The 15,343-nt window shown below is 39.3% G+C and overlaps 1 protein-coding gene across 2 annotated transcripts in view; it reads left to right on the forward strand.

Annotated features, from left to right (window-relative positions):
- The first annotated feature begins 241 nt into the window (after positions 1 to 241).
- SLC12A2 (solute carrier family 12 member 2) overlaps positions 242 to 15,343 on the forward strand; it is a 105,759-nt gene continuing 90,657 nt past the window's right edge. For both annotated transcript variants that reach the window (XM_034960444.3, XM_034960445.3), the window contains exon 1: positions 242 to 1,134. In XM_034960444.3, coding sequence (XP_034816335.1) covers positions 382 to 1,134 — 753 coding nt within the window. In that variant the 5' untranslated portion in view covers positions 242 to 381. The remainder of the gene's footprint in view (positions 1,135 to 15,343) is intronic.

Genomic DNA, 15,343 nt, shown 5'->3' on the forward strand with positions numbered 1-15,343 from the left:
TGGGGTCGCTCAGGAGCCGTGGGGGGCCGGATCGCTGAGGGAGCGTCAGCCGCGCGCCGCTGCGGGACCGCGGGTGGGCGGGCTGAGGGGCGGAGGAGCCTCCGGCCCCGCCTCCCGCGTGCTGCTGCCGGAGCCGCCGCCGCCGCAGCCCCGCCGAGGCTTTAAACAGCGGGGCCCGCCCCGCGCCCGCCACACTCGCGCGCTCGCTCGGCTGCCGGTGGCCTCTGTGGCCGTCCAGGCTAGCGGCGGCCCGCAGGCGGCGGGGAGAAAGACTCTCTCACCTGGTCTTGCGGCTGTGGCCACCGCCGGCCAGGGGGTGCGGAGGGCGTGCTGCCGGAGACGTCCGCCGGGCTCTGCAGTTCCGCCGGGGGTCGGGCAGCTATGGAGCCGCGGCCCACGGCGCCCTCCTCCGGCGCCCCGGGACTGGCCGGGGTCGGGGAGACGCCGTCAGCCGCTGCGCTGGCCGCAGCCAGGGTGGAACTGCCCGGCACGGCTGTGTCCTCGGTGCCGGAGGATGCTGCGCCCGCGAGCCGGGACGGCGGCGGGGTCCGCGATGAGGGCCCCGCGGCGGCCGGGGACGGGCTGGGCAGACCCTTGGGGCCCACCCCGAGCCAGAGCCGTTTCCAGGTGGACCTGGTTTCCGAGAACGCCGGGCGGGCCGCTGCTGCGGCGGCGGCGGCGGCGGCGGCAGCGGCGGCGGCTGGTGCTGGGGCGGGGGCCAAGCAGACCCCCGCGGACGGGGAAGCCAGCGGCGAGAGCGAGCCGGCTAAAGGCAGCGAGGAAGCCAAGGGCCGCTTCCGCGTGAACTTCGTGGACCCAGCTGCCTCCTCGTCGGCTGAAGACAGCCTGTCAGATGCGGCCGGGGTCGGAGTCGACGGGCCCAACGTGAGCTTCCAGAACGGCGGGGACACGGTGCTGAGCGAGGGCAGCAGCCTGCACTCCGGCGGCGGCGGCAGTGGGCACCACCAGCACTACTATTATGATACCCACACCAACACCTACTACCTGCGCACCTTCGGCCACAACACCATGGACGCTGTGCCCAGGATCGATCACTACCGGCACACAGCCGCGCAGCTGGGCGAGAAGCTGCTCCGGCCTAGCCTGGCGGAGCTCCACGACGAGCTGGAAAAGGTGAGCTCGCCCAGCCCTCCCTTCTTCCCCAGGCCCTGGTGCATGCCGACCGCGGGATGTGGCTGCAGACTCCTCCCGAGTTGAAGTGGCGGGAGTAGTAGACGTGCATGACTTGCTGGCCTCTCTGGATTCAGCTGTCAAGGGTGGAATTGCCGAGGAATGTTAACTTAATCTCTCAAAAGTTTGTAGCGGGTTTGGCTAGTTACGTGATACTGGAGGGCTGCCTCTAACAACCTTCCCCATCCAGTTAGGTATCTCGTGTGCACTTTCTTTCCCACCCATGCTCAACAGTCACCACCCCTCTGAATGACAGTTGTGTTTGTGGGCCCTTGAGAGGAGAATGTGCAGTGAGGATCTCGAGAGAGAGGTTGGAGAGCACCTACCATCTGTGTCGTTTTGAAAGATTGTGTTGTGTGGCTTATGTACGCCTATTAGGGATCCCAAGAGTGGGAATGTTGCTGTTTGAAGGAAAACCTTAACAGGGTGTGTTTATGGTCTATGAGTTATTAAAGCTCAATTCTTGCAATCTTGAATATACAAAGGATCATAGAGATCTTGTCTTGGGACACGCTGTTCCTAATAACGGCATAACTCTTTTTTTTGCAATGAAAACGTTTTGGGAGAGGTGTATATTTAAAAAAAAAGGGAGAGAGGCGAGTCTTTAAAGAAAAAAGGGAAACAGGAGAATTGGTTTTTCTGTAGAGGATGACCAGAAAAACCTGTGGGGTCTTTGCCATAAGCAGTTACACTTTGTAAACAGAAAACCATCCCCATAAACTCATTGATTTTTGTAACTATTTTTTATGGTCACATAAGACTTATTTCTTCAGCGTTCAATGTCACTGTTTTGAGATAACATTGATGCTTTTGATATTTCGTTAATGTTTAACTTTTTTATGAGCCGGGATTACTTGAAGTCTTCCTTTACAAGTGTGTAATGACTACATTGATGGAATTTGTGAACGCAAGAGGATGGTACCACATAGGTTGAAATGATCACAGTGTGGACAAGTTTAAATCCAGTATGTGATTTCTTTTGGATATGATTATTTGATCTCATACAGTGATTTCATACAAGATTGTACTTGTCCCAGTGTTTGATAATGTAACATTCACACAGAGGTAATTACAGAGCTCTTACAGCTTATTGATTGTTTAAAAGCCTGAGATCATTTAGCTTTAGATAATACTATTCTTGTTATTCCATTGTGGTATTTTGTCATAATCAGAAGCAAAACAATGTCTAAAACATTTTTTATTCATACTCCTGTAGTTTCTATCAAGTCTATTCTTTTTTCTTTTCAAAACTCAAAAATCATTGTAGACAAAAGTAGATATGGAGCTGGCAATTTTCATTATCTTAGGACAGTTTTACTAATGAAAATATTATACAGATATATTTTAGATTTATTTTACCAAAGCCAAGTATGTGAGCAGTAAAGTGATCTGTATTTACCCATAAGTTTTAGAAAGACATCCAATTGAAAGGTATATATGTTGAGCTTATATGCTTCCTAGGGAAGTTTTTGCTATTTTAAATTAAATTATCTCAATAACAAAGCACTTCAAGTTCTCCAAAACTTTAGATTTGTGTGTTTGTGTTTTTTGCTTGGCTTTTTGGTTCAAAGTGTCTAAAAAACAACACCTGTACTGTTAGTTGTATGGTAGTTGAAGAAATCACCCAACCTCTTAGCTTCAGCTTTTCAGGGTTATCATGAAGATTAGAAAAAAAGCGCAATAAAAATGACCATGTTCAGTGCCTGGAAAATAATACCTAGTTGTTATTTCCCTCTTATATTGGCCCTTCAGAAGACTCTAGGATCTCAATTTTAGATTCTGTTAATTCTTACGTTATTAGATGAATGTAGTATATAAATATTATGTTCAGTTTCATTTATGCAACAGGTACTTTAATTCTTTGTAGTTTACCTTCTGCCACTCATAATCTTTATGGCCACTGTTTTATTGGCTTAACTAATAACTACATGTTGAAGATAATTTTGCTTAGAATTTTAGCAGATGGATTAAAGAAATGGGTGTTAAGTAGTACAAATATGACTATACATCACTGTCGAAAGAGGGGCAGACAGGAGGAGTTATAACAGGTTGGCTGGATCCCCAGAAGTTGTCCCTTACTCTGTCTAAATTGACTTCTACCTCTCTAACACCTTCTGTAATGTTTCTAGCCTTCAGTGAATTATAATATTTAGAATTTTTATAACACCTAATTCTAGCAGTCGATTGATTGGCATATACTCTACTTTGGTCTACTAAGTGCATAATTATCTACCATGGGACTAACTCTGTGTTGGGAACTACAGAAGAAGGAAAGAAGTAAAATACTTCAGAAACTTGTTAGGGAAAAGGACTGGATTGTCTTCCCTCCAGTTGAATTCCTTTCATTATCCATCACTGACTTTTTAAAAGTATTTTGTCTAGATGTCCAACTGTAGGGGAAAAGATAAATATCCTTGGTGCATCTTGCTATATTATATAGCCATTCTAGGACCAGTAGGCATGAGTTCTCCATTTATGAGTTATTGGGGAAGGGGGTATCTTAGATGTTGACAACATGCTTGTGACATTGTGGGATTATGTGGTGATTAGCAAACCAGTTACTGCTTCTGCCTAGACAGACATTAACAAAATAGTTGGACAAATAACATAGTTAATAACTGTTTTTTAAGTGTTACGAAAGAAAAGGATACTTGTAAAGATATAATAGGACCTAATTTTAATTGGGTTTTGGGAAGGCGTTTTTTTGAGAAGTATGACATTGAAGCTGAGACCTGAAGGGTAAGTTGATGATTGGGTGGAATGACAGTCCTGACCAAAGGGACAGCGCACATGAAGGTAATGGGGTGAGAAAGAGTGGTATATTAACATAACTAAAAGGAGATAACTATTTTTCATTATAAATGTAGTGGGACGCTATTGAAGAATTTTGTGTGGGGTAGCCACATGATCCATTTTGTTTTAACATCTTTAGGCTCTGGATGGAGAATGGATTGGCAGGGGCAAGAATGGAAGCAAAGAGACTCAAGTGATTACTGTGGTCTGGTTGAGGGATAGTAAAGGTTGGTGGCACAAAGGATTGGATGTGGGAGTGAGAAAGAAGCTGACTTGTAGATTTTGAACTTGAGAAACTTAATAGATGTTGGTACTGTTGCTTGAGATGAGAAATACTGGAGGAGGAATAGATTTGGTGGTTGGGAGAAGTTTGTATTTGAGGCTATTCTGTTTCAGTAGCCTATAAAGACAAAGACAACTTATTCCAAGAGTCGTGGAGGAGGCTGTGTGTGTGTGTGTGTGTCTGTGTGTCTGTGTCTGTATATAAACATATGTAAATATATATATTTACATATAAAGATTTGGTTGCTTAAGGTCATAGACTAAATTACTTAGGGAGAGTGGTAGATAAGAGAACAGAAAATAGGGTCTGGCATTGGACTTGGAGATTGTTTAAAGGTCTGTTAGAGATTGAGGAGCCATTAGCAAAGGAAATTAAGGAAGAGCTGCCATACTGTCAAATAGCCTGGAGAGCAGTGTTGGGGGAAGCTGAGAAAAGAGTTTTTAGAAAGGCAGAAACTCTTCAAAGCTGATGCTAGGAATTGATTTAAAAATGTATATACGTACACACACAGAGTGAAAAATCAAAGTATGGATTTTTGGCCCTACAAGAAGAAATAAAAGGTGGAGGGTAACAAAGTATTTGATGGACATCTTCAACATGTATGATGGAATGCAGGATTATCAAATGTGGAAAGTGGAGTGGTAGACAATCCATACTAGCTCCTACTGGATTTAAAGTATTATTAAAGTAGTTTTTTGTTTTTGTTTGTTTGTTTGTTTTGTGTGTGTTTTACTATTTTGTGTTTTACTATTTTGACCGCTAAACCATAATTTCTAATATTTTTGTTTTTAAAGGTAGCATTACCATTGCAGTTGTCCTTGGGCCAAGGCTTAGGAGCCTTTTGCTGGTGGTATGTCAAGGGTTTCTATATGATTCCTGTATTTTTGCCTTTCTCATTAACAAGGGGAAAGGTCAAGGGAGCAACTATGTTGTCTTTCATGTGTCACTTTGCTTGTTGGATTTTCATTAATTCCTAAGAAATAGGTCTTATACACATTTTACTCAAGATGAAATGAGCTAATAGAAACAGAAGAAATTGGCCAGGTGCGGTGGCTCACTCCTGTAATCCCAGCACTTTGGGAGGCTGAGGCGGGTGGATCACCTGAGGTCAGAAGTTCGAGACCAGCCTTAACAACATGGTGAAACCCTGTCTCTACTAAAAATACAAAATTAGCCAGGCGTGGTGGCGCATGCCTGTAATCCCAGCTATTTGGGTGGCTGAGGCAGGAGAATTGCTTGAACCCAGGAGGTGGAGATTGCAGTGAGCCAAGATTGCGCCATTGCACTCCAGCCTGGGCAACAAGAGAAAAACTTTGTCTCCAAAAAAAAAAAAAAAAAAAAAAAAAAAAGAAAGAAACACAAGAAATTGCTAATAGCCACTTTTACAGAAAGTACAGCTGGAGGACAGGCACCATGGTAGGAGCCTGTTGTCCCAGCTGCTTGGGAGGCTGAGGCAGGAGGATTGCTTGAGCCCAGGAGTTTGAGACTGTAGTGCACTGTGATTATGCCTGTGAACAGCCACTGCGCTTCAGCATGGGCAAAACAGCAAGACCCTGTCTAAAAAAAAATAGTAGTACAGCTCAATTTGGACTTCACATCCAGGTTTTTCTGACTTTAATGCTAGGACATAGTAGCAGCAGGTTCTTCTCTTTTTATCTTTTCTATCCCTTAGACCTGTTCTAAGATAACAAAGATGTTGAGGGGGACCCCTTGGGGATTACCACCACCATTTCTCTACCTTGAACTCCTGAGAGTTGAATGATTATATAACTGACAGAAATCAAGAGATGTGATGATGTAAATATTATTATGACTTCTTCACTAGCATCTGTATAAGTGTTTATCTTCATACAGAGAATAGGCACTTAATAAAGATTTGTTCATGGAATGTACAAATCAGGTGAGCAGTTCCTGTCACTTAACAAGGACTTTAAGTAAAACACTAAATAATTACAGAATCTCCTCTAACCTTGAGCTCCTTCTGTGAGTGGGCTGTGTTGATGCCTAGTCAAGAAATTTCACACACTATTAATCATTTCGGTTATAGCTTTAGTCCTTGAAAGTCACCCTGGGGGAACAAGAATGTGTCTCTCAAGGGTGAGGGGAAGAGTAGAGTAGTGTCCAGAACTGGGTAAAGGTGGGACCCTGATAAGAAATATTTACATGTGGCATAGTCAAATTTGGCTGATTTCACAGTTTTGCCAGGGGCTTTGCCCTGCTAAACCCATGCTACTTGCCATTGAAGTCAGGCTTACCCATTATACTAAATGCATTCCCCCAGGTGTACACTGACTGAAGTAGTTCTACAATGCGGCAAACAGGTAAAATTGCAGCTACTGCTTTGTTAAATAGAAAACAGCTTTTAATTTTTAGCATAAAAATTTCCTGGGTAGAAGGAAAGAAATTTTGGGATTTAAAATGTAGCAAAAAATCAGTACACTGCTAAATTGATATCGTCTCTGTGTGTATTTATGTTCATACATTTTAAAATCCTGTGAGACTAGAATTTAAAGGACCAAAATAGAGTTTCTTGGTTCTTATGTGTGGAGTGTGTTTGCTTTCAATGATATTTCATTATATGTTACATATATATATTTGGGAAGTCTATAGTATAGTTCTATGCTGAAGTGAAATAAATGTGAACCTAGTTATTCAACAAATCCTTGTTGAACATCAACAACACTGTTCTAAATGCTGGGGATATAGCAGTGAACAAAACAAAGTCATGGGGCTTTCATTCTAGCGGTAGGAGACAATAAACAAAATTAAAGCAGGGCGAGGAAAATTAAAGGTGGCTAGATGATGGCTGGGTGGTGCTGTTTTAGCATTGTTAGGGAAGACCTCTGATATGTGAGCAGGCTCTAGAAAGGGGTGACCCCCATGCAGATACCAGGGAAAGAACACTCTAGGCAGAGGAACAACAGATACCAAGACCCTGAGATGGGAGTTTGCTTGGTGTGATGGAGAGACAGGGAGGTCAGCAAGACCGAATTGATGAGGCAGTGTGATAAAGTCAGGGGGTAGTGAGGACCAAATAGCGTAGAACCTTGCAGATCATGATAAAGACTTAGGATTTTACTCTGAGTGATTTAGGGGAAGGCATTGTAGGGTTTTGAGCACAGATTTGACATGATCTGACTTATGTTTTCAAAATATCGCGCTGATTGTTGTGTAGAGAATATACTGTAAGGGGGCAAGAGTAGAAGGCAGGAAACCAGTTAGAAGCCTACTGCAATGGTTCCATTAAGATGATAATGACTTTTACTAAGGTAGTAGTGATTGATACAATGAGAGATGTTCAGATGCTGGATGTGTTTCAGAGGTAGAATTGTTGGGATTTGCTGATGGTTTGGATGAGGGGATGTATGGACAGAGTAATACCAGGGTTTTCCCCCTATTTAGAATGGAGTTGATATTAATGGAGAAGTCTGTGAGAAGGGCAGGTTTGGGAGATGGACTCAAGATAGGGTTTCATTCTACAAATTAGTTCTCCAATGAGGCAAACAGGTAAAATTGCAGCTACTGGTTTGTTAAATAGTAGAACTTAAGAAAACAGCTTTCATTTTTAGCGTAAAAATGTGCTTTTGCTCTTCAGGTAAAACCATGAAAACTAGTAGTCTTTCAAATACTGTACAAAGGGGTAGGGAACTAGTGGGTTGATTCCACAAAGTGAAAGCCCACTGAGGGTGAGCAACAAGGAAAATTACTTAAAATACTGAAGTTAAAAACATTAGTGGTGTCTCATTTAAACCATGAAAGCTACTATCAGCTGAGGCCCTCCTTTGTCTTTTTCCATTTTCACTAGGATCTCTACCAACACTAGCTTAAAGCTATTATGAAAAACTTGGAGCTGGTAGAGAACTTGGGGGTTTCTAATTGGAAGAAGGGGGAAAGCCAAAAAGAAAAAATAGCTTAGTGGAATGTTGACTCTCAGCAGAAGCTAATTATGGCTAGTACACTCGTAGTATCATTGGACTCAGAAATTTCCCTGCCTTAATTTTTTTAAAAATTCTGTGCTTTTTCTGAATAGTCACAAATTAGATATTCATCTAGGTTCAGAATTCTGGAAACCTGTGGGATAGTTCTTTGTTGGGCAAGTGTGAATTAGTTCTTCCATCAGTTTAGGTTCAAACAGAATTTGGTATGGTATGCTAGCCATTTTGGAGACTTTTGCAAGGGAGCGTAGGTGGTTTGGCAGGGCAGGCTTGAGTATTCCAGTGGGGAAAGACTTAGAGGACCCTAATCATTAGAGACCTGCCCTTCCCACAGACTTCTCCATTAATATCAACCCCATTCTAAATAGGTATTACTCTGTTCATACATCCCCATCCAGACTATCAGCAAACCTGAACAATTATACGTTTGAAACACATCCAGTATCTCAATACCTCTCATTGTATCAGTCACTACCACTTTGGTAAAAGCCCATTATCATCTTAATGGAACCATTGCAGTAGCCAAGATGAGAGGAAGGGGGTGATTAAAACATTTAGCTGCAATTGGGCTATAGGGCTGACGGTCTTGGAAAGAGGTAGGAAACTTCACAGAGCATGTGTGGACTGAGGACCCCAGTCCCAAGTTTGGACTAGCAGTTGTTGTGATTATGACCTGTTACCATTTAAGGTCTTTATCAGTGCTGTCTGATAGAAATATAATATGAACTACATATGTCATTTAAAAAAGTAAAGAATCAGGCAAAATTAATTTATAATATACCGTATTTTATTTGACACTGTGTCTAAAACATTCATTGCAGATATAATGAATATTAAAACATTTATAATGAGATATCTCAATTTCTTTTTTTTGTACAAAGTTTGAAACCCCGTGTGTTTTTCACATACAGTACAGCACATCTCAATTCAGACAAACATTTCAATGGTGTTGAAGTAGTAGCTCCCTGTGACCTTTGGTTACTATATTGGACAGTGTAGATGTAAACAGTACTTTGCAGTTTGGTTCTGAGGTCCTATGATTTTCATTTTTCTTCTTGGATATTTAACTGTTCCTGTCAATAGTTTACTGCCTTTAAAGAAATTTGAGTAGCTTCTATCTGACAGAAAAAGCAGAATATTTTATTTAACTCTCATTCCTTTCCAGGTACAAGCTCTTTCCTTCCTTCCTCAGCCAGACTTGTTGAGAGTATTGTTTATAATTGCCGTCTTTCCTTCCTTACCTTTTACTCAAACTGCTATAGTGTGGCTTCTATTTTGCATAAATAACTTCTTGTTATTTAACTTCTTGTTAAAGTCACAAGTGATCTCCATTCTTATCACAGATTTCAGGAAGTTTTTGTTTTGTTCTGTTTTGTTTTGAGCAGTGTTCAGCTTTCAAGCAGCATTTGGTGTTCTTTTGAAGTGTTTTGGTCACTCCTTGGCTTCTTAGTTTTCCTTCTGCCTTTCTGACTCTTTCAGCCTCGCATCCTTTGCAGTCGCCTCCTTCTCTAACCTGAACATCCTCAAGGCTTTATTTGGACTTTTCTCCTTCCTTGTTCCTCTTTTTTCTCTCCTTATGCTACATCATCTGTAGTCCAATGACTCCTGAAATTTCGTCTTCTACCCACACTCCTCTGAGTTCTGGGTATCCAATGCTTGCTTGACATTTTTGTTTTATGTCTCAAAGATAACTCAAGCTCACAAACTTAGTATTTCTTCCCATTCCCTCCAGAAACAAGAATCCAGGCCCTCTGCCAGTGTGTGCTGTATCTCTCGGAATGGTACCACTATTCATCATACTGCAAAAGTGAGAAACCTATGAGTCATCCTTGACACTTTTCTCTCATTCCCCCATCCAATCACTGAGTTCTGTCAACTTGAATTTCTAAATATTCTTTTCATCTAAGCTGCTACCATCCTATTAGGTTGGTGTAAAAGTAATTGCATTTTTTGACATTGAAAGTAATGCCAAAAACCGCAATGACTTTTGCACCAACAAAGCTGCAGCAATAGCCTTGTAACTGGGCTTCTCATATTCACTGTGCTTTCCCATCACTATTGTGCCCAAAACAAAACTGATCATTGTTGCCCAATGCTCCCTGCATTGTCTATTTCTGGTTTGCCTCTTCTTCAGTGTTTCACTTACTCAGTGGCACAATAATTCTTTGGTCACGTGGCCTTTGTACATGGTACTCTCCATGGACTCTTCCTCTCCCTTCCACCATTCCATACACCCACTGTTAACTTTCAGTTTAAGATTTCACCTCAGTCCTTATTTCTTTTGAAAGGAGGCCTTCATCCTCCAGTCTAGAACAAACTCATTTTCCCTTAATGGCTTTAGTTAGTGGTAGTATATCTATTAACATGGTTGCTTGAGTCAACTTAAGCTAACTTCAAGCTCTATGAGAAGCTGACTTTGTGATTGATCACCATTATGTCCTTTGCTATCTAGTATAGGCCTGACACAGTAGACCCTCAATCGATACATATTGAATAATAGGCCTAATTCTTTACATATTAATGTGGTACAAAAGAATCTTACCTACCTTATATCTGTTGTCTAGATTCTCTAAAGAATGTTTGGCAGAGAAATTGCCCTGTTTTGCGTATGTGGTGTTTAAGACCCAAAAGAACTAAATGACCTGTCCAAAATCATAGACATGCAGAGCTAGCATTGGAAATTGGGGCAGGCATTACTGAGTCTCAGTTGGCATTCATTTCAATATCCTACAGTTTAATACTGCATAAGCTCTTGTTATTTTGGTGACTTTTTTTTTCTTTTTTAAATACTCATGACAAATGTTTTTATATCCATTGAATATAAAATAGAAAAGATTTAGGCTGCAGAGTTCTAGTGTATGGATGTATCTCTTCCTAGTAGAAAAATGTTCAAAAAATTAAGAATAAGAAAGTTTCTTATACATGGAATCTTAGTTTTTTGTATTTCCTCTGCCATCCCCTGTCCATATCTTCCAAAAGTATGATATAAATTTTTAAATGTAATATGGGTTGTACTTTCCAGTAACTCGTAACTTGTGGCTGTTAAATTTAACTTTAAATTAACATTGTGTTAAAAATTCAGTTCTTCAGTTACTTGAGTCACATTTTAAGTACTTAATAACCACATTTGGCTAGTTGTTATCTTTGGACAATTGAGATACCAAAGATTTCCATCATCACAGAAAGATATATCAGATAGTGCTGTCAAGGGAGGTGATATCTAAAATAACTCTTTTCCTTCATTCATTCTTTCTTTTCTTAATTCCTTTTCTTCCACATTAGTCACTACTAGTTTAAAGTCATTAGAGAGTCTAATGTTCTTCTAATTTTGCATAGGATCCTTCCTTAAATAAAAGTGTCTGGAACATTAGGTTCTCAATGAAGTGTTTCAATCAATGGAATTTGTTTTCTTTGTGAGAGTGGAGATTTGGGTCTTTAAAGGCCTGTGGATAATTTAATATTGTATTGTTAGAAATGTTAGTTTCCAAAGCATTCTTAAGTTACATATCTGCATTTGGTCTTCAGTCTCAGGAGTAGGTGGGTTTTTTTAGAAGGTCCTGGAGTAACAGTCTCATTTTGCAAGGCTGTAGTTTGTCTTCAAGATAATACCTGGTAGGGCAGAATCTTTTTGAAACCAGGTCTCGGTATCCCTATTTTTTTCTTTTGGACCAGTGATTCCAAAATTTCTAAAAGAACCACCTGGGGAAAAATGGCTGTTTCCCATTTCCCAAAGAATATGTGCAGTGTTTTGTTTTTATAAACAGGCAAAGTATGTTTTATTCAACCTCTTAGAGCAAGTTTGACCACCTTACAGCCTGTGGGCCACATGTGGCCCAGGACAGCTTTGAATGTGGCCCAACACAAATTTGTAAACTTTCTTAAAACATTATGAAATTTTTTTTGCAATTAAAAAAAAAACTCATTAGCTATTATTAATGTTAGTGTATTTTATGTGTGGCCTAAGCCAATTCTTCCAGTATGGCCAAGGGAAGTCAAAAGATTGGATACTCCTGTCTTAGAGTATTTGTGGTTTTTAGAGTTTTCCTGGTGATTCTTAGAGAGGCTAGTTTGAGAATTGGTGACCTAGACCATGTTGAGTCTTTGATTACCATATTGAGAGTACAGTCATTTGTTTTCATTGATGTGCTGATTCTCAATTTTGAAATACCCTGATATTGACAAGTACTATCTATCAAAGTTCTGGCTTTAACTGTTAGATAACTGTATACTGAATTAAATTAAGTTGTCAGTTATTAAACATCTGATAGGTTTCAGGAGTTTTCTGTAGCCTGGGCACAACAACCTTGCAAGCTAGGTAGTTGACAGATGGACAGACTCAGAAGCTGGTATCAACTTGTAAGTGGTAAACACTGGATATTAGGAAAGGTAATAGGTATTAATACCTAATTATTTAGTAGCAGACACTGGATATTAGGAAAGATGAGGTATTAGGAAAAACATCTATGTTTTTACTCATTAAGTATGAACAAAACATGGTTATGTTGCTATTAAGAGTCCTATTCAAATGCTGTAGGGATATCAGACATACAAGTACTAAGTGATAAGTTTGAATCCTGATGAGTTATTGCAGAATAGTTGGGTCTAGATATTAACCTCTTTTTAATAAAAACTAATGGTTTCGGGCATAACTTATCAGACTTGATATTTTAGAAACTAATGTTATGGCAAATAACTCTTTATAGGAAGATTTTTTTCTTTGAAAATTAAAATGTGAATTTGCTTTTTGTTTATTTAATCACCAATTTGAATCTCATTATTTTAGTATAAAATAAAACCGTCATGAGAATTGTGTACTGAGAGCATTTGCAAATAAGTATTTTAAAAGAGAAATGTTTTCTGGCAAAGCTGGTCAGGACATAGCCTCAGTACTAACTTACCTATAAATTTCTAGAGATTTGCCTAAGGTTGGGTTTAGAGAAAATATTACACTGCCTCTCCTGTATCAATCCCAATTATCAGGCAGATTTGCTGATCAGAAACAAATTTAAGAAAGGTAATGAAGCAAAATAACAGCAATAACAACAAATAGGCATTCATAATAAATGGCTTTGTGGTATCTTGCAGGAACAGAAGATAAGAAAATCATGAAAAGCAGAAACAAAGCTCTCAGAAAATAGCAGTCTGTAATAACCCTTTAGATATAAGGACAGGACCTGAATTTCAATCATTATAACATCTTCATCTAGCATAAATGCTAAGGAAATTAACAATGTTTTAAATCTCAATACAAAAAAAGAGTCAGTGAACTATACAATTTTGGAAAATTTCAGTCTCAAGCCTTCCTAGAATATTAGATTTTAAGAGTCTGAGGATTAACCTTTTTGAAAACCAACACTTTAAAATTTTATTCAAAGAGTTTCATTGTACTTTGCTTATTTCAAATGTTTATTGTTTCATGAGGAAGAGAAAGTAATATAGAAAGTTTGAGAAATAGGGAAGGTAACTTAAATATCTCAAACCCTTAACCTTTTTGCATTTCTGTGCATTTTTAAACTAAAATTTTATGTCCTACTTTCTCTATCTAGCATTAGGTAACATTAGTAAATAATCAGTTTCCTATGCTGCCTATAGAATATTCATATAGTTATAATACTTTAAAGTATATGTACCATAACTTGCCATTTCATGCTCTTTGTATACTTTTTAGTCCATTTACATTTATTGTGATTTGGTTGTAATTAGGCCTGACATCGTGTTGTTTTCTATTACCTGTTTTTTGTTTCTCGAATTATTCTTTCCTGCCATTTTTTGTGCTAAGATTTTTTAGCATTTAATTTAATTCTTCTGTTGAATTTCTAGTTATATATCTTTGCATTATTTTTTAGTGGTTACTTTGAATATCATTGAATTTCTTCAGCTGAAATATAGGAATTTTAAAACAGTACTTTCTCTTTCCTTAGTGCTCTTGTCATCTAGATGATAAACATGTTGTTCTTGTTGCTTTCAATAGTTACATGGCTTTAAAAAACAGATAAAAGAAAAATATGTATGGTTTTTAAATATTTTCATTTATATTCATTCTTTTTTATTTATCAGATTGCTTCCCTTCCTTGGGCACTTCTTGTAATGGAGGTCAGTTGGCAACAAGTTCTCTTAGTTTTTTTTTTTATCTAAACATGTCTTTATTTTACTGGAGTTTTGAAGGATAGTTTTGCTGGATATAGAATTCTTAGTTGACAGCTTTCTTCTTTCAGCCTTTTCAGTATGCCATTTCAATGTCTTCTGGCCTTTGGTGTTTCTGGTAAGAAGTCAGCCAACTGTGTAAGATGTTATTTTTCTCATTGCTTTCCAGATTTTCTCTTTACCTTTGGCTTTCAGCAGTTTGTGCTTCAAGAGTTTCTCTATTTGTGTATCCTTTGTCAGTTTGTTAAGTTTCTTGAATCTGTACGTTGATGTTTTTCACTCTTCCTTCTTCTGCCATTTCCATTCTGCTATTAAGTCCACCTAGTGAATTTTTCATTTCAAAATTTTTTTCATGAATTTCTCTAAAAATTTATTCCAGGTCTAGAATTTCTAACTTTTAAAATATAGTTTTCATTTCTCTATTAGATTCCATCTCTGTTACTCATTGATATATTTACCTTTGCTTTTGTTTAACATATTTATTGCAGCTGTTTTTGGAGTCTTTGTCTCCTGAATTTAACATATGGGCCACATGGAGGAAATTTCTAATGACTGCTTGTTTTTTTTTTTTTTTTCTTGAGTGTGTGTTACATTTTCCTGTTTATTTGGATGTCTAGCAGTTTTTTATATGGAAACTGGCCATGCAGATACTATGGGTTTTGGGGTTGGTTTTTAAAAATATTCTTCTGAAAATTATTGTTGTTGGTTTTTTTTTGTTGTTGTTCTAAAAGGCACTTTTTATCTAGGCTCAAACTGCAGACTTTCCACCCCCATCCACTCCTCTCCCCATACAATAGCTGATATCTCTGTTCTGTATTTTATGGTTTCCAGCTACTTATTTTTAGGTTGGCCCCTGGGGAGTCTCCCCTGCATTTGTGTAATTTGGTGGCCAGCAGAGATTCGGGGGCTTACCCTTGCCATCATTATACTTTTTCTAAAGATTTTCACTTAATTTCCAATTCCTCCATTGACTTTGGGCTCTATTTCCTGATATTTC

The sequence above is a fragment of the Pan paniscus genome, chromosome 4, assembly GCF_029289425.2.
Source record: "Pan paniscus chromosome 4, NHGRI_mPanPan1-v2.0_pri, whole genome shotgun sequence".
NCBI classification, from domain to species: domain Eukaryota; kingdom Metazoa; phylum Chordata; class Mammalia; order Primates; family Hominidae; genus Pan; species Pan paniscus.